General features: G+C 37.8%; 1 protein-coding gene across 6 annotated transcripts in view; it reads right to left on the bottom strand.

The window, feature by feature from the left end:
• LOC111502419 (uncharacterized) overlaps positions 1-19498 on the bottom strand; it is an 89603-nt gene extending 70105 nt beyond the window's left edge. Inside the window, exons 1-2 of one of the 6 annotated variants that reach the window (XM_023156497.2) lie at positions 19311-19498; positions 11638-12009 (exon numbers count right to left, since the gene is read on the bottom strand). In XM_023156497.2, coding sequence (XP_023012265.2) covers positions 11638-11728 — 91 coding nt within the window. In that variant the 5' untranslated portion in view covers positions 11729-12009; positions 19311-19498. The remainder of the gene's footprint in view (positions 1-11637; positions 12010-19310) is intronic. The other 5 variants (XM_023156495.2, XM_023156498.2, XM_074177362.1 and 2 more) reach the window with 5 other exon arrangements.
• Positions 19499-20150: the final 652 nt, after the last annotated feature.

The raw sequence follows: 20150 nt of genomic DNA, 5'->3' as shown, positions 1-20150 counted from the left end.
CACAGATGAAAGGAAATACTTACTATTCACATCATACTCCAATATATTGCCTGATATTGGACAACTCAATATCTACAATAATTGATAGACACTTTCGTTGGGACTTACAACAGTAACAGGGATGAATGGTACACAGATAAATATCACCGCTTAAATATCATCTATTTTTTGCATAAATAATTGTAGGAATTTGACCCGCTCCTCATAGAAAAATCCACTCATCTTCGAGGGAGTTAAACGCCCAAAAAAGAACGAATGGGACGTCGCAAAAAAGGTTATTACAGCACCGGCTATGAACCTTTTCTGCCCTCCAAATCTCCCGGAGAGGATGGTATATTTCCAGCTCTTCTTTAAAAAGAACTGGAAATTATTTTATCTATTCTCACAAAATTGTATAGAGCTAGTCTGGCGTTGAACTATATACCACCCAGTTGGTTGGCGGTACGGGTGGTATATATACCTGTAGTGGGCCGAAGAGACCCACATCCCAAATCGGTACGACCAATCAGCCTTACATCCTTTCTGCTGAAAGGACTTGAGAGGATACTGGACGGACATATCAGGAGGGTAGCATTATATGCATCCCCACTGAATAACCACCAGTATGCTTATCAAACCGGCATATCGACAGATTCAGCATTAAGCAATCTTGTTGAGAAAATATCCCAATTTCTTGACGATAAGGAGATTGCGGTTGCTGTGTTTCCTGATATTGAAGGAGCATTTGACAATGCACTACCTGAATCTATAGGATTGTCTCTGGCTAGAAAGGGTATAGAATCGACCATAACTGGCTGGATCTATGCATTGCTAGTAAACAGAACTGCAACTACGACTCTTCAAGGCGAGGTCATCAGGTTCAGGATCACCAGGGGCTGCCCTCAAGTTGGGGTACTATCTCCCCTTCTGTGGTCGCTCCTGGTGGATAGTCTGCTTGAGGCCCTCGACAGAAGAGAAGTTGATCTGCAAACTTATGCAGATGACCTTGTTATCCTGGCAAGGTCCACGTCGGAAAGGGTAGCTTCCTACAAAGCGCGTTGAACGTTATTCACAGTTGGTGCCTGAGGGAGCAGATGTCTGTCAACCCCAGCAAAACTGTGTTAATCCCCTTCACAAGAAAAGGAAATTGGACGATCTAACGGCACTTTCCCTCAATGGTGTTGTCATTCCATTTGGAACGGAGGTAATAATCTTGGCATTGTCATTGTCCTTCCTCACTTGGAGAAAGTTTTACACAAAGCCAGACTGTCTCTATGGACATGTCGAAAGATTTGTGGTGAAACTTGGGGTTTAGGTCCCAAACAAATCCATTGGATTCATGTGATGATTGTCAGACCAATAATCACTTATGGTGTAATTGCTTGGTGGCCGAAGGCTTTACAGAAAACGGCCCAAGCGAAGCTCTCTGGCTCACAGAGACAGGCTTGTCAGGCTATCAGTGGTGCCATCAGTACCACACCGTCAGCGGCCATAGAGATCCTTCTAGATCTACCTCCTCTCCACATTTTTCTGAAAAGAGAGGCTAGATATACTGCATACAGACTCGTGCACATTACCAATTGCACAAATCAATTCAATGCAGAGTTCAACAGACTGTTGGTTGACATTGGAAGTCACAGCATTCTGGAAATGACCTATGACTTTATGCCTCCAACTGTCAACTACGAACTTTCTTATAAAGTACTATTTTCCCGAGTAGAGAGGACTGGATCCTGCGGGAGAAGGAAATATTAAGAGCAGATAGTTGTTGATTCACAGATGGATCAAAAACACCTTCCGGTTCTGATGCAGGTGTTTTCAGTCGCAGACCTAGGACAAAAAAATGATGAAACTGTAGAGCATATACTTCGTGCCTGCCCCGCTGGTGACCGAATCAGATTCTTTGAGTTCGGCAGATCCGTATTCTCACCATCTGACCTGAAAGACCACTCACCATACAAACTAATTGGCTTCGTTAAGAAGCTGGCTTTATTTGGCCGAGTGGGAATAGGTGTGAGCCACAATAAACCCATATGGGTTGTGGTGAAGGGTCGAATAGATCCACTCACTTTAGACCTACTTACCTACCTCGATGAAAGGAAATACTTACTATTTACATCATACTCCAAATAATGACTATATTACTGAAAGTAATTCAAGTATATATTCAGGGGTAACAATTGATAGACACTTTCGTTGGGACTTACAGATGGAAGATCCAGTAAAAGGGATGAGTGGTACACAGATAAATATCACCGGTGAAACATCATCTATGTTTTGAATAAATCATTGCAAGAATTTGACCCACTCCTTATATAAAAAATCTATGTTTACAAATCCCTGCGTTCATGAAAGAACAATAATCATAACGCATGATTATTCACTCAATAACATAAAAACAAACACCCAGTTTTATCCCGCATTCACCCCAAACAAAAACAGATTACTGGGATAAACATCGAAGTAAATAAAAACCTGACTGTTTGTTATTATATTATGATATTTCTCCCTTCGAACTTTATGTCTCGTATATGTTTCTGTACCATGGTATGTTTATTACTTAGCATGGCTACTCGAAGAAGTTAAAATAATTTCAATTTCTGAAACGTGAGGTACGTTACACTTACCAGATAGAGAAATAGCAATGGAGTTTCTACTCCATTTCATGGCTGAACACCAAAGATGTTCATGAAAAATGTTTTTTCACCACTTTTATTCATAACTAATGTTACTGCAGTTTCGCCCTATATGGACATTTTCAAAGTTATACAATAAACGTTATGAGCCATACCACGTAATAATGCTAAAACCATCAATTTACCCAAAAATATTCCTGCAAGAGTGCGAAGTGTTTGTTGTGTCTCCATATTATTTTAGTATATTCTGCTTCTTTTGATTATCTAGTGATGAAATGAATGATTCGAAAATGTGGATTTTGTTAGCCCCGTCCTTTTCACAATTCAGCTAAATGAACTGCTCTTTCTTGGTACTCTGATATATAACGTATTTAAAAATTTCTTCATTGTGGAATTTTCACTTAACAGTTCTACAAAAACGCAACACTCGTTTCGCCATACAATGGCTACTTCGGGCATGTCTTCACTAACTATATTCCACATATTCAATACTTAATATACCTAATTTTACAATTTGAAGTACCCACATTTCAAGTACCTGTGTTTTACCCGATTTTGTAATTGATTTAATTACCTGTTTCTCACTAATAACTTCAATTCCAATCTTCATTTTGATTCGATTCGGGTAAAAACGTCTACTATGAGCTTTATGTTGATTCGACACAAATTAGAACTCCAACAACGACCTTGATTTCGCCTTGAATTTCATTTAATTTGCTTGGCAGAACTCTAGCATATAAATGAAAAAAAATTTGAAGAAATCCTGACGACTTCTGTTGACCACAGAATATACTTTTATAATTACATTCAAATTGGATTTTTCAAAGGTGAAATATTTCCTACTTGGGATTATCAAATCCCAAGCAAAAAATATTTCAAGCATTACCCGTTTTTCATGTGAAGCCAGGCACAGAAAAGACAATTTGAAAATTTCATCCTTCACACCTACTGTAGAAATTGTAATCGATTTCTTTTTCAAATTTTACTTGTTATCCCATTAACCATTAACCAACTGAATGAGGTACCTACTACTCTTGTACATTAGAATTGAAGTCCAGTGTGTTAGCTTAGGTTAGGTTAGGTCCAAAGGATTCGTAAGATTTTATTGTGGCTCACACCTACTCACAGTCGACCAAATGAACCCAGCTTCTTAACGAAGCCGATTACTTTGTATGGTGAGAGTACGGCTCTGCCGAACTCTGAAAACCTGATTCGGTCCCCAGCAGGGCAGACACAAGTATGTGCTCTGCTCTTTCATCATTTTCTAAACAGAGGCGACACATACTGCCTTCCAACAGTCCGAGTCTCTGCCTATGATGATTCAAATGATAGTGGCCTGTAAGAAAGCCTGTTAGACATCGTAGTTCATCCTTTTGTAGTTCATGAAGCATCGCCTTGAAGTGAGCCAATCCTGTAAGATTCTCTCAAAAGTCCATGAATCTTCTTGCCATACAGGTGTTCAATCTTTGTGGCAAAGCCTATAGTGATGCCAATGACATGTTCTGGTCCAATGAAGCGGCTTACATTACCCTCCTTTTCAAGGGAGTCAGCAGCCTCATTGCCCTCCAGGCCAGTATAGTCATGAATCCAGACCAGAGACAATCATTGTCATTTTCAGAATGTTATGTTACCTAAGTCTATATGCAGTCCATTCAGCCCCTCTCTTCAAGAAAATGTGGAGAGGAGGTAAATCTTAAAGGATCTCTATGGCTGCTGACGGTGTGATACTGATGGCACCACAGATAGCCAGACAAGCCTGTCTCTGTAAGCCAGAAAGCTTCGCCTGAGCCGTTTTCTGTAAGGCCTTCGGCCACCAGGCAATTGCATAATATAAGTGATCATTGATCTGACAATCATTACGTAAATCCAATGGATTTGTTCGGGACCTAAACCCTAAGTTTTACTACAAATCCTTCAACATGTCCATAGGGACAATCTGGGTTTGTGTAAAACTTTTTCCAAGTGAGCGTTCCAGGTGTGTTTTTTTACCAAAGGAAATGCCAAGATATTTCACCTCCGTCCCAAATAGAATGACCTCACCAGTGAATGAAAGTGGCTTTAGATCGTACAATTTTCTCCTCCTGGTGAAGGGGATTATCACAGTTTTGCTGGGGTTGACAGACATATGATCCCTCAGGCACCATCTGTGAACAACGTCCATCGTGCTTTGTAGGATATTACAGGATATTACTATTATTACCGATGACGCTGCGGTGTTAGCAAAACGCATTTAGAATAAACAAAATTGTGAGAATCGTTTGATTATTATCATGAATATCACCATCAATATTTCTTCATTGCTTATATTTGTATTTTTTATTGAACGGACCTCGCCGAATTAGTCAACATCCAGCCTGGTTACCGGCGTAAGGTCACCAGTGAAAAAGTCATTCAGTTTCTCATGACATAGTCAAGGTCTATAAGACCAATCTTTCACTCTAGAACTGAAGTTCAAAATCATTTGTTCCTGTATGGTTGATCTTACGTTTATTGGCCCGTAAACCAAGTAATTTGTATGGCATGATCCTGAAATGAAAGTGGAGGGGTGCGACTTTTTGTAATACGTGAATGTAAATTTTACCTTTGACCCATTCTTGAGGATTCTTGTTTTAATATAATGATTGGTGGCAATTCATTGTACCTATATATGTATTTTTTGTTCAAGGAAGATGAGAAAAGATCGGAACTATCGGTTCATAGGAATATCGACGTCAATTCTCCAATCTATCAGACAATCCAGAATGAAAGACATGATGACAAGATTTCCGCCTTGCCTAAATTTTCAATCTTTTTTCCTGGGATGTTGCGACAGCTCATGAATGAAAAATACACAATAGACTCTGGTTTCTAGATATTTTTATTAGAGCCAGCATATTGCCGTATAAATCTCCGGAGCAAAAAAGTGCCATTTTAAATTAATGTGTTGAAAATTAGCGTCATTAGTTTACAACACTGACAGATGGGAAACTTAACGAGATGAAAAAACATTTCAACGCGCCAAGGTTCGGGAAGGAAACGTCACAATTGGCTGGAAGTTTCGTCATTAAATTAGTTTTTCCCTCGAGTGTTACAGTTACAGTCTATGAATGCTCTGGGTAGACTGTGTAGGACAATACAAATGCCCTGGGATGGGATTCAGCGTTGTGTTGTAAGGCGTTGACAGGTTAGACTTTTTTTGGAGTGATTCTTAAAGAGTTTCACCGGAAATTCAGTCATCTATTGGATGTAATAGTGTCTCAATATGTTTTCACCAACGTTATTGAGAAAAATCAGAAATGTTTTGAGTAACGTTCACTCATTTCTGTAAAATTTTGTACTTCAATTACATAATTTTCAATAATATTAAAAATGATAATAACACAATAATATTTTCATTTGAATTGAAAGGGATATATATTAAGGAAAGGTTGATTTTTTGATAAAGAAAAGTTTCGGCTTCCTACTCTCAATCTTGATATAAAGGATTCCTACACATTATGGTGAATGGAAAATGTGAAATATCACTTACATGGAATACGGTCATCCTCACTAGTAGACCTTCTATGTTTCGCCGTAAGACACTTGCTTCATCAGCTCTTCAGTACCAAATCTATTACTACCATTAATGCTACGCGAAGCGCGTCTAGAATAAGAAAAATGTAAACATTGTTTAGTGATCATCATGGGTAGCACGATTCATATTTTTTCATAGTTTTTTCCTATAAATAATGTTATCCAGATTTGATACTGACGAGCTGATAAGGCAAGTATCCCACGGCAAAACATCGGTTGACAGTGTTCCATATATGGGAATTTTCATCTTTTTCATTCTGTATATTGTGTAGCAATCCTATGAATGATATCTGATTCAATTCCATCGAGAATATTTGAAATACAAACTGAATACAGAAAAGTGTTTTTTGTATAATTTCTTTTCACAAAAAATCAACGTATCTTCAAAATATACGACAACATTAGTAGATCAAAGTCTTGTGTGTTTTTTACCATAATGCAATCCAGATTTGGTACTAAAGAGCTGATGAGACGAAACTTCTGATGTCTACCAGTGAAGATGACAGTGTTCCATGTGAGTGAAATGTTACCTCTTTCATTGACTCTAATGTGTAGGAATCCTGTGAATGATATCTGATTCAATTCCAAAACGAATATTTGAAATGCATACCGAATAGAGAAAAGTGTTTTTTGTATATATGAAAGTAGCTGTTTCGAGAGACATTTTTCTTACAGTTTGTGTCTGGTAGTTACTTCTTTGCATGATTTACACATCTTGATATAGTAATACTTTTTCAGAATTGGTTGTTTCTTTCCTTTCTTTGGAAGATTCCCATATTTTATTTTGTATCAAGAAGTAAAAAGCCAAAAATTTCATTCATTCAACCTATTTGAGAACACTCATTGGTGTTGGTAAGATGACCTCTAGTTAGTGAATGCTATCACTGACTAGAAGTTTTCTCAATTCACTCTTGAAATAATCAATACTTTTTCCAGCTTGATTTCATCGGGTAGTTTATTCTGAAATTCGGTTAATATAATAACAACACTTCCAAAATACAAATCGTGAAATTACAAAACAACAACAAAAATTAATTGGCGCTCCGGGCGATTTCATTGATTCAAGTGGCGCATTTGCACCACCACATCATCTGAAGATCTTGATCTGCCAATGTCCGCTCTTTCATGAAACAAAAATTAGGGTGTCTCTAGAGGCTCCGATAAATTCAATACATCGCCAGAACACTTAGTGATACGACTATCGTCAAACTTAAACCAGCACGTTTCGTCTTTGACCAAGGCGTAATAATGGCCATATTCAACGTCAGAACCACAGTGAACAATGACTGCATGAATATTATAATAGTGGTCTGCTAGGTTGAAATTTTCATCTATTTCGAACCTTCGTAAGAGTTTGGTGCTTCCGTCAGAGGCTGGGTCATCTTTGAAGATCATCAGTGCTATTATTAGATCGACTGGTGCCCCAGCTCTCTAAAGTTTCTCTAGAGGCTCCAATGAATTCAATACATCGCCAGAACACTTAGTGATACGACTATCGTCAAACTTAAACCAGCACGTTCCGTCTTTGACCAAGGCGTAATAATGACCATATTCAACGCCAGAACCACAGTGAACAATGACTGCATGAATATTATAATAGTGGTCTGCTAGGTTGAAATTTTCATCTATTTCGAACCTTCGTAAGAGTTTGGTGCTTCCATCAGAGGCTGGGTCATCTTTGAAGATCATCAGTGCTATTATTTGATTGACTGGTGCCCCAGCTCTCTAGAGTGTCTCTAGAGGCTCCAATGAATTCAATACATCGCCAGAACACTTAGTGATACGACTATCGTCAAACTTAAACCAGCACGTTTCGTCTTTGACCAAGGCGTAATAATGACCATATTCAACGCCAGAACCACAGTGAACAATGACTGCATGAAGATTATAATAGTGGTCTGGTAGATTCAAGTGTTGATCTGTTTCGAACCTTCGTAAGAGTTTGGTGCTTCCGTCAGAGGCTGAGCCATCTTTGAAGATCATCAGTGCTATTATTAGATCGACTGGTGCCCCAGCTCTCTAAAGTGTCTCTAGAGGCTCCAATAAATTCAATACATCGCCAGAACACTCAGTGACACGACTATTGTCAAACATAAACTAGCCCGTTTTGTCTTTGACCAAGGCGTAATAATGACCATATTCAACGCCAGAACCACAGTGAACAATGACTGCATGAAGATTATAATAGTGGTCTGGTAGATTCAAGTGTTGATCTGTTTCGAACCTTCGTAAGAGTTTGGTGCTTCCGTCAGAGGCTGAGCCATCTTTGAAGATCATCAGTGCTATTATTAGATCGACTGGTACCCCAGCTCTCTAAAGTGTCTCTAGAGGCTCCAATAAATTCAATACATCGCCAGAACACTCAGTGACACGACTATTGTCAAACATAAACCAGCCCGTTTTGTCTTTGACCAAGGCGTAATAATGACCATATTCAACGCCAGAACCACAGTGAACAATGACTGCATGAAGATTATAATAGTGGTCTGCTAGATTGAAGTGTTGATCTGTTTCGAACCTTCGTAAGAGTTTGGTGCTTCCGTCAGAGGCTGAGTCATCTTTGAAGATCATCAGTGCTATTATTAGATCGACTGGTGCCCCAGCTCTCTAGAGTGTCTCTAGAGGCTCCAATAAATTCGATACATTGCCAGAACACTCAGTGACACGACTATTGTCAAACATAAACCAGCCCGTTTCGTCTTTGACCAAGGCGTAATAATGACCATATTAAACGCCAGAACCACAATGAACAATGACTGCATGAAGATTATAATAGTGGTCTGGTAGATTCAAGTGTTAATCTGTTTCGAACCTTCGTGAGAGTTTGGTGCTTCCGTCAGAGGCTGAGCCATCTTTGAAGATCATCAGTGCTATTATTAGATCGACTGGTGCCCCAGCTTTCTAGAGTGTCTCTAGAGGCTCCAATAAATTCAATACATCGCCAGAACACTTAGTGACACGACTATTGTCAAACATAAACCAGCCCGTTTTGTCTTTGACCAAGGCGTAATAATGACCACATTCAACGCCAGAACCACAGTGAACAATGACTGCATGAAGATTATAATAGTGGTCTGGTAGATTCAAGTGTTGATCTGTTTCGAACCTTCGTAAGAGTTTGGTGCTTCCGTCAGAGGCTGAGCCATCTTTGAAGATCATCAGTGCTATTATTAGATTGACTGGTGCCCCAGCTATACTTGTTTCCTTATAACAGTCAGTTAATGAAGTTTTATACATGTATATCAAAGAGATCTTCCATTAACGTTTCTATGATTCTCTCATGATTAAAATACAAAGAAATAATAATAATGAAGAAATGATAATATTAAAAATAATAACTACTCGTTACATTCTCTCAGGCTTATACAAGCTAATAAGCCTGATATAGTCATTCTCGACTATCAGAGCAAGACGATATTTGTCGTGGAGTTTCCAACTCCTGGTGAGACGATTATCGTCCAAAAAGAGGGAAAAAAACAGACGAAATACCGGAATTTTCTCTTCGAACTCTCTCAGAAACGAATTGTAAGGTTTTAATGCTGTCAAATATATGAAGAAGATACGATATTGATCGTATCTTCTTCATGTAGATGTATCACCTTGCACTCTCTTTTTTATATAGGACAAAAAATGTTCATTGAGTACATTCAAATACTCTTGTTTATGATAATTTTCTGTCAGTATATTTATAATTTATCTCTGAGTGATAAATGTTTGTGATCATTCACATTTTTCAAATGATTTTTGTATATTGTTCTAGGTAGTTGAGAGATTTTAAAGGAGAAGAAAAATTAAATCCCTAAATGTATGTGACCCTGAATATCTAATTTCTCAATTGATGAATAACTTTTCTGTTTTTGTTTGACCATTTAATAAATTTAATCATCGTAGTCACAGATTGTAGTCATTGACTATGAGTTCGATCATAAAAAATCAACGAGAGCGTTTATGGAAACTTGAAAGAGAATAAAAACCATAAAGTATGTCTAGAAAGATGGCCAATATTAGTAATAACTGAGAGCTAAGATCACAACGATAATGAGCATACGCCAAATACAAATATTTACAACTGTCTATAACCCGAGAAATTTCAGGATGATTAGGTATTCACAATGCGTATCCATTACTATAATAACTATACTGCCTCGTTGAGAACATAGATGATTGTGTTATCGAAATAACTTGTCACTGAACCCGGATAAATGTAAGTTCATGTCCTACAGTTTGAAAACGAATATCTTGATCTTTGATTATTCAATAGAAAACGTTTCCCTGGTGAGACCAGTATCAGTTACTGATCTTGGCGTCAAATTTGACACTGCACTATCAATTAATAGGCGTATTGATAATGTTGTAATCTCCTCCTGTCGTTTGTACGGATTAATTGCATGTATCAGTAGTGATTTCAAAGAAACTTCGACCTCAAAAACTTCATTCTATGCTTTCATAAGATCAAAGTCAGAATACGCGTCAGCTGTAGGGAGCCCCTTTCATCAATATCACATTGACAGAATAGAAGCAATTCAACGACGATTTTTAAAACTGCTAAGCCTAAAAACGGATGACATTTATCCTCCAATAGGAACAACCCACTCTGAATTGCTACAAAAGCATAACTTTTGCAGTCTCGAAAAGAAGGCGTGAATATTATAGTGTTGCACTAACCTATAAAATTATCAAAAACATAGTTGACTGCCCAACATTACTGGAAAAGTTTAGTATTTGCATTCCTAGAATCTGTTCCAGAGTACTTTCTATATATATATAAACATCTCGCACAAACGTTCTGGAGAATTCTCCGATCCATACCATGTGTAAAGTGACAAATTCTGTTAGCGATAATTTAGATATATTCAGTTGCAAATTGTCAAATAAAATATCCCACTTCCTAAAATAATTGTTTTGTCACCTATAATAAATATAAAATGTGTAGTCTTTATAGTCACTTGTTTGTATTGTTTGTAGTGTTTGTAGACTTCAGTCACTTGTTTGTGATGTATTTATTATACTCTGTTATTTCCTGCTCTGTAATTGGGCTATGTCCTGTAGAGTATTGTATCACAAATAAATAAATGAATGAAAAAGTGTTGATTTTTTTATATTTTTTTATGCAGGTCAGTTTCAGCAGTGTAGTAGATTATCGAGTAATAATTGTAATTACGTTAACATTTGTATAAATGTGACACTTTTCTTGGGTATAGGCTCAACTTACTATCATATTCAATATTCAGTAGTGCAATTACGAACGATCTCACAATATCAGAACCAGAACTCACCAGAATCCTGCGTATAGGATTAATTTTGTTTCGATAAAATCTGAAGGACTCTTCAGATGCTTTTTTTCTTCATCAAACAAAAGTTTCAGTATAAACCAACATTGCTCTGAATGAATGTAAAATAATTTCTTAGGGTAATAATTCTCATTTCTTGAAATTCATTGTTGAAACAATTAAAATAAAAAGTAACAAACCTGACATAATGGGACTGCATCCGAGCATTATAATCCACACTTGAAAAAGTTTCAGCAAACTAAAAGGCACTTTACTTTGCACCGAACTCATATTGAAACTGTTCAAACACGTTCTCACACACTCCGTAATGAAATTTTGTTGGCACTCCAGTTTAATATAACACCCAGTCCAAAATGTAACTTATTATCATCAGAACCGGTGGAGTTCTCGAAGCTCCATTACTGATATGTGTAAATATTACCGGCCTGGAATATAGACTGAAGTTCCCCTTTATGAGGCCACACATCGCTTAAACGCCGTTTGTTATTGGGGGAAACAATGCTCTGGGGGTGAGAGGCATTTATTGGAGATTAAACGCTATTCTATTGATGCTAGCCCATGAAAAAATTATTGTAATCATGAGCGGGATGAATGAGAATGGCAAAGTCCCGCCACCCTCAGTTTATCGTATTTTGACTGAATGCTAATTTACTTAACATTAACTATTGCTTAGTAGTAGAGGGTGTCGTTTTGAAAACTTCGTAAACAGTCGTATCCTTGAGATAATTTTCACATGTGATGATGAAATAACTGAGAAAGTTTAGCTTTTTCATGTATTTTATGAAAGAATAAATACGTTTGTTAATTCAGCTAATTTTTCGGTCCCCTCACACATAATCGCGACTTTCATACAGCCTTTACTGAACCGTTAATCGAACGCAATATTTTAAACCGTTATTTGAAATAATTTCAGTCAATATTCAATGAACAATTAGAAAATCAATATTTACATTCAATCGAAAAGGTCCTTTGAGTTTATACCAAATAATTTAGACTAAAAGCATTCGATGTATTCGACAATTTATATCCATTAGAGATTGAATTGATTGGCATTTTCGGAATGGTAATCGTGAATGTAATACATTTTTGCGAATTTTGATGATATTCGTATAATACTTCACTGAGCTCCACCGGCTTTGTCAAGCGTTTGAAACGACGGTGAATGAAAATATTAAATGCTGGTTAGCTCCACATTTTGTTATGTAATAATTTTTCAATTTCCAGTAAAACGTCGAGGATAAACAATTAGCTGCCAATATTAAATGAATTTCATTTATATTCTCTCTTCAAATTTGGCAGACAAGTCTGGTTTTATTTCATTCAATACGGAACGGTTGACTAGGGCAATTGAAATTTTCAGAAAACTCTTTTGAATTATTACTCAACGAGTAAATTTTTGTGCTGCCTTGTTTTGTTCTATTCAATAAAGTTTCTATTCAATAAAGCCTGAAGATGTATTGCTACCCCCATTGCACATCAAACTGAGACTTTTGTTGAAACTATGGCAAAAATTAGACTGATTTTCGTTACTCCAAACAGATATTCTCAAAAAACGAAGATAGTATACATATCTGTCTGTTGAAATATGTTTTTCCCTTGATCGTTTCACAATAATTTTTGATATTCAAGTCAATCCAGACTATTCCAAAAGTGTTCTGAAATGTTGCGGAATGTCATGTTTTGTTTCGGAATACTTCAGAAATTTCATTGAACACTCTGAAACTTTCCTGAGGACGAAACTTCTGATTTTTATTTCTTTTGAAGTACACCTGAAACTTTCCAGAGGACGAAACTTCTGACCTCCATAACTTTTGAGGCACGCTTGAAACTTTCCAGAGGACGAAACCTCTGATCTTTCCATCTTTTGTAGTTCGCCTGGAACTTTCCAGAGGACGAAACTTCCGACCTTCATGTCTTTTGAAGAACGCCTGAATCTTTACAGAGGACGAAACTTCTGACTTTCATTTCTCTTGAAGTACACCTGAAACTTTCCAGAGGACGAAACTTCTGACCTTTATAGCTTTTGAAGCACGCCTGAAACTTCCCAGCTCTGACCTTTATTTTTTTTGTAGTACGCCTGGAACTATCTAGAGGACGAAACTTTTGACCTTTATATCTTTTGAAATACGCCTGAATCTTTCCAGAAGACAAAACTTCTGACCCTTATAGCTTTTGAAGTACGCTTGAAACTTTCTAGAGGACGAAACCTCTGACCTTTATTTTGTTTGTAGTACGCCTGGATCTTTCCAGAGGACGAAACTTCTGACCTTTATATTTTCTGAAGTATGCCTGAAACTTTCCAGAACACGAAATTTCCACCCTTTATACCTTTTGAAGTACGCCTGAAAATTTCCTTCTGACCTTTATATCTTTTGAAGTACGCCTTCAGGTGTACTTCCTTTTCGAAAGGAAACTCCAGTTTTCAAACTAGACAAATGAAAACTAATTACTACTGTGTCTGAGAGAAAAAATTTATGCCAAACTCAATGGTTGGAACCGCATATCGATATCCACCATCGTTTCTGAAAGTTACTTTTTTCCTGTCGAAAATTTCCTGTTTCTATGAAAACTTTATTTTCGATGCACTTTCTACGTACTATGCAATGGTGTCAAAAACTCATTTTTTTAAATGTGATATCAAAAGTTGATGATGGAAAACTATTTTTTTCAATGAGACACCTTGCATATTCCTGCATTTTTCAATAGTGCTTTAAATTGCCTTTCCGAAAATGTAGCACACTATATGATATGCTACAGTAGAGCTTTCAGATTTTTTCATGCAGAATTTGAAAAGAACACTTAGATTAAGTAGGCTTTGGACGATGCGGCAGTAAAACAGTATGCAGATCTTTACTAGTAGCTGTCAAATTTTGATTTAAGCAGTAAACATACTTTTCTGTTAATGGTTTTTGTTCAATTTTCAAACATATTGGCAGTGAAGTATGAAAAATATGAAAAATGGGAAATGTAGTCTGTTTTATACAAATCGGGGAAAAAGCAGAAGCAGCAAGCAATTTGTATCAAAGGAGGTATCCAGAGAGAAGACAACCTTTTAGAGACATTTTCGCAAGATTGCGGTACAACCCAATTGATGCTGGTCAAATTGAAACAAGAGGCCAAAGTTATGTGAATCAAGAAATTGTCGTTTCAGGATCTGTTGAAAATAATCCCGAAACGTCAATACGAAATATAAAAATAGAAACAGACCTACCAAGAACTAAAGTTAGCAGGAGTTTGAAAAAAATACAAATTCAAGCCATACAGGACCAGAAGAGTTCATCAACTCACATCAGGAGATTTTGAACATCGCATGGCTTTTTGCTAGTGGTTTCTGGAAAGTTGTATCCAAGTGAGTGATTTTTCAAAAAGTCAAGAAACATTTGGATCCAATGTGTGGGCAGGTGTTTTCAGGGGTAGAATTATAATGGAATCTCAGAGGTATTTATACATTTGAAGGCAACATATTGAATCCTTTGCAGATAAATTGCCACTAATGGAGCTCTGAAAAATATATTCTCTACATCACCAGGCTTCGTCTCACAATACTGCAATTGTCGTAGATTTTTTGGTTGCAACTTTTGGTAATAATTGGATAGCCAACCAAGGACCCCACCGCTGGCCGGCCAGGTCACCGGATCTTAGGCCTATGCACTTTCACCTCTGGAGAAGATTGAAAGATCTCATTTTGGAATTGCTGGCTAATTCTAGTTACGAATTGGGAGCGGCAGTGATACAAAGTCTTGTCTCACTGCTATTGAACTAATTAATTTTTTAAAAAATGTGTAGGTCTTGCCTGATTGAAGAAGAAGCTGGTAGGCATTTTAGTACCTTCTCTAAATATATATTTCATTGTTTGTTTTTTTTGTTACCGAAGCATGCGCTGGTCATTCCCTATCCCCCGGAGCCCCAATACATTCTGGGGGGCGCGCCAGCATTATCAACCAACGACCACTTCCCACACCGTGGCGTAAGTGATCATTGGATCCGATAGTCATGTGCCCTGAGCAAGCGCAGAGAGTCAAGAATGATAGCCTTCTGCATCTGCCAGGCTAAGATTTCTGCCTTAGTGCGACAGGCCGGATTGATTTTATGATTGGAGAGTAGAGAGGGCATCATTCCATCAAGGACTCCAATAATCAGAAAACCAATCTTGAGAGAGTGGTCTGAATAGAGTTTGCGGAGTTCGAAGAGAAAATCTCGATATTTTATCCGTGATTCCTCCTCTTTCAGCTTATATGAGCCCAAGGCGCATTTATTGGAACGAATAGTTCCAATAAATGCGGCACTTCTTGTTCCCCATAACGGAATCAATATCCCTCGGAGCGTAGGGCAACACTGGTGTCTCGTCAATACCGTAAGAGTGCTGTGGATAGTAATATAGTACTCTTAGGGCCGCGTTATGTCGATGGATATAGGTCGAGACCGCATATACTGGACAAGCTGATAGCAAGTGCATCAGGATGTCAGGCGCCTCACGGCAGGCCCTGCACCTTGTGTCAGGAACCTCTATACCCATCACGCGACTGCAGTAGACTGAGGTGTTGAAGATACCATCCTAGCAAGCCGTGATGAACCCCTCAGTTTCCGACTTCAGCCCACTCGACCTGAGGAAAGCGAAAGTCAGGCGCTTTGATGAGCCAATGTCTCCATGTTATTGAAGAAGACCCCATGCATTGGCTCATCCTTGTGTTCACGCAGAAGTGAGGTGATCTCTGCGGCTTTTATATGAGCTTTTTGCTGAACGGGTTTCAACTCAGTGACAGAGTTACAGAGTTGTGGTCACCTCGTTCGATGTCGAAAACTAAACCGAGTTCATCAGCTGCTTGGGCAGCTGCCCTGAAGAGAAATGCTCCAATTGCTGGTCACGGACCATGCAGAGAAGGGAATCCGAACTCCTGACGATTTTACATTCTATATCCAGTACCATTCTGTCATGTAGACACTCCAAACTCAAAAGTCCACGGCCACCCTGTTGTCGGGGGAAGTACAACCGTGAAACGGAAGATTTGGAATGCAAAATCCTATAGAGATACATCATTTTTCGGGTCTTCACGTCAAGTTGATACAGCTCCTCCCGAGTCCATTTTACTACTCCAAACAAGTAGAGTAAGATTGAAACGGCACGCATATATTTGTTGCAGCAACTTTGTTTTTCTCCGTCGGTTCCGATGACCAGATCTGTCGAAGTTTGTACTGATACTTGCTGCGGAGAGAGTTCTTCACTGTTTTTAACTCTTGTGAGTGGCGTTGATCTACCCCGAGGTAAGTATACGTCTTTCCGGCATCCAAATGTTGTAGTATGCTTTCATCTACGAGCTGCACATCCTCTCCGTAGTCTCCGCATCGTCTTCTTTTGAGATGGACCATTGCACATTTGTCTATTATTATTATTGTTGAAGTTTCTTTTATTATTCGTAAATATAGTTCATTCGATATTATCCGTTTTAATTACTACTGTGAAAAGTTTTCTCAACATTTGATAGCCTACCAATGAACAATTTCTCTCTGATTTATCGCCGCGTCGTCCAAAGCTTACTTGATCAAAATGTGCGTTTCGATGAAAAAATCTAAAAGCTCTGTATTTCAAAGATAACTCTAGCAACACATCAAGTATGCGACTTTTCAAGCTCTATTGAAATATGCAGGAATATACAGGGTGTCTTATTGAAAAAAAATCCATCAATAACTATTGATATCTCATTTGAAAAAATAAGTTCTTACACCATTCAATTCTATGTATAAAGGGCTTTGGAAATGTTTTCATCGAAATATGAAATATTTGACAGGAAAAAAGTTACAGAAACTTTTCTAAAAACATGCTGTAACTCAGAAACGATGACAGATATCGATATGCGATTTCCACTATTGAGTTTGTCATAAAATGTTATCAAATTATCAATTATTGGAACACACTTGCAGACCGGTTTCGAGCTGTTTGGCCACTCGTCAGTGCAAAGTAGTGTATATCATCAACATGAAGTTGATGATTTCCGATAATTGAAAATCGAATTCCGTCAGAGTATCATTCCTCGAACTAAGAGAAGCATACAACAAACAACAGGTTTGTCGTCGCCCCGTCTGCCTGTGAACGAGGTAACCAACTGCATATCCGAAATTTGTTTTATTTTGAAGTATGCCCACTGACTATATGTGAAAGTTTTCTTTCCTTATACGAGGAATTGGGCAAATTTCAGATGTGCAGTTGGTTACCTCGTTCACAGGCAGATGGGGCGACGACAAACCTGTTGTTTGTTGTATGCTTCAGCTTAGTTCGAGGAATTCGATTTTCAATTATCGGAAATCATCGACTCCATATTGATGATATACACTACCTTGCACTAACCAGTGGCCAAACAGCCCGAAATCGGTCTGCAAGTGTGTTCCAAAAATTGAAAATCTATTGCGGAAGTTGTATCGCCAACAGCATATGCAGGAATAACTTCTGTGAATAATTCTGCACTGACACCTGTCGGATATAATCCAACGCCCTTCGTGGTATTACCCAGGGGAGTAGTCGTTTTCTGATAGGTGTCAGTCCATTAACCTACTGTGTAGGGACTGGCCTGACCTGAACGAATTGTTCTTAGATAATTTGATTTACAGCCAGTCTTCAAGTATGCCCACTGACTATATGTGAAATAAAATTTTATCCTGAAACTCAGTCATCAATATTCATCTATCTATTTCGAAAACAGGAGTTTCTCTTCGAAAGTGACCAATATGGTCCATTCTGCACAAGCTGATGTGACACTATGACATAAAAAATTATACAAAATACTCAGGGTTACCGAAGGGTAAATATTCGTTTAGTGGGCACCCGGCGATTTCGAAAAACTTTTTGAGTGAGCTGTTTTGATGCGTAGATTACGAATCCGAGAGAAAAAAGCGACGCTCTCCTTTATTTACAAAGTTACGGCCCTTCAAATTTCAGAAAGGGGCAACTTTTCAGCCTTCTTTTTCACAAGATAAACTATTTAAAAACACAAGCATTTATTCACTAGGTCACCTTTCCATTTTATTCCTCCTTAATTGACACTTTTCAATTCAACAATCAACATTTTTCTCATTAAAAACTTAATTTGAAAACGAATGCTTCTTCTAGTGACATTCTTTTATTTCTAGGTTAGTTGCTAGTGACATTTCAGAAAAAAGCGGTTGGTATTTGCCGCCGCCTACTATTTCAAATTCGTTATACACCACTAAAAACCAATTTACTACGATCTAAAGAATGAAGGCAAAAAACATTTGAATTACTTTAGGAATATCGACAGCATCAGTCGTACTAACTATGCCATTAACCTTAAAAACGTAAAATACAGAGATATATAACCAAAAAGCCGCTCCGTACATTGTTCAAGATTTCTATCGAAAACATGTTGATTGTTGAAGTGAAAACTGTCAAGGAAGAAGAAATAAGGTGTAAAGGTGACCTAGTGAATGAATACTTTTGTTTTTAAATAGTTTATCTTGTGAAAAAGAAGGCTGAAAAGTTGCCCCTTTCTGAACTTCGCAGGGCCGTAACTTTGTAAATAAGGGAGAGCGCCGCTTTTTTCTTTCGGATTCGTAATTTACGCATCAAAATACGTAAGTACACTCAAAAAGTTTTTCAAAATCGCCATGTGCCCTCAAAACGAATATTAACCCACTGAAGTTTTCTGAAAGTGCATTTAAGTTTACAGGCTTGTAACATAACACCCATTCCATTCAAAGTATTTTCTGCAAAAGACTGTAATATCTTATTCTTTTTAATAATCTCATCACAAACAGCTTAAAGACTTTCCGCCACATCCAAATGAAAAACCCCTTTGTAAACCCTCATCCTCAGAGCATGAATACACCAAAAACACTCAACTGCATATCACGCTTTCACAACTCGAATTTCGGCTTCCACGATCACTAGACTACAAAAAACTCGCAAAGCCGACGTCTAATTGTTTCATTTGGCACACTAGATGGATTTCCGTTTACGATGCGGGCAACACGTGCTTTGTGCACGGCTCTGTAACCGTCACTGCCTATTCTATGACAGTTCCTCCATACCTACATGCCACGAGAAAATAGCTCAAGACGATACCGCCTGTAGCTCACGAGCTAACAAGAATAATTAAATATATTCGGTGGGGAAAAGACAATGGAGTCATTTGCGGAGATACACTGCTCGTCGGTATCGGTGTACGAGAGTTGGGATTGCACGTGCAGTTGTCTGTCACCTTTAATCTCCAGTAACTTTATACATCACAACATGCATCAAATCCGGTAGTTCAGATTTTTGCAGACTTGTTTATGATGTTGGCCTAATGAATAATCCGAATTTGTGACCTCGAGGGCCGAACGCAACTGTCAAAAATCGAGAACGCCGCGAAAAAATTGGGTTTTTTCAAATTTTGGCGATTAAAATTCTGAAGGACTAGTTTTTGCAAAAAACTTGCTTCGTAAGTTTTTAAAGTAGACTAAATTTGTTACAATATGATACTAGAACTGTCTCTGTAGACTCAATAGTTTCCGAGATTAAGCCTTTCAAAGTTTTTAATTTTTTTCTAACTCCCCATTTTTTTGCAATTCTGTATTTCTGATCAATTTAATTTTGACCCTGATTATACCATCGAAGTGTGAACGATGATGTTTAAGGGTGGAGAATGAACTAGGGAGTCACTGAAATAAACAACTCAAAAAGAAAGAAGATAAATGATAA

Source organism: Leptinotarsa decemlineata, unplaced genomic scaffold (genome assembly GCF_025532065.1).
Source record: "Leptinotarsa decemlineata unplaced genomic scaffold, Ldec_3_MD MMD2_tig00002974_RagTag_RagTag, whole genome shotgun sequence".
Lineage (NCBI taxonomy): Eukaryota > Metazoa > Arthropoda > Insecta > Coleoptera > Chrysomelidae > Leptinotarsa > Leptinotarsa decemlineata.
The sequence above is the reverse complement of the archived record's forward strand: the minus strand, read 5'-3'. Positions and strand labels throughout refer to the sequence as shown.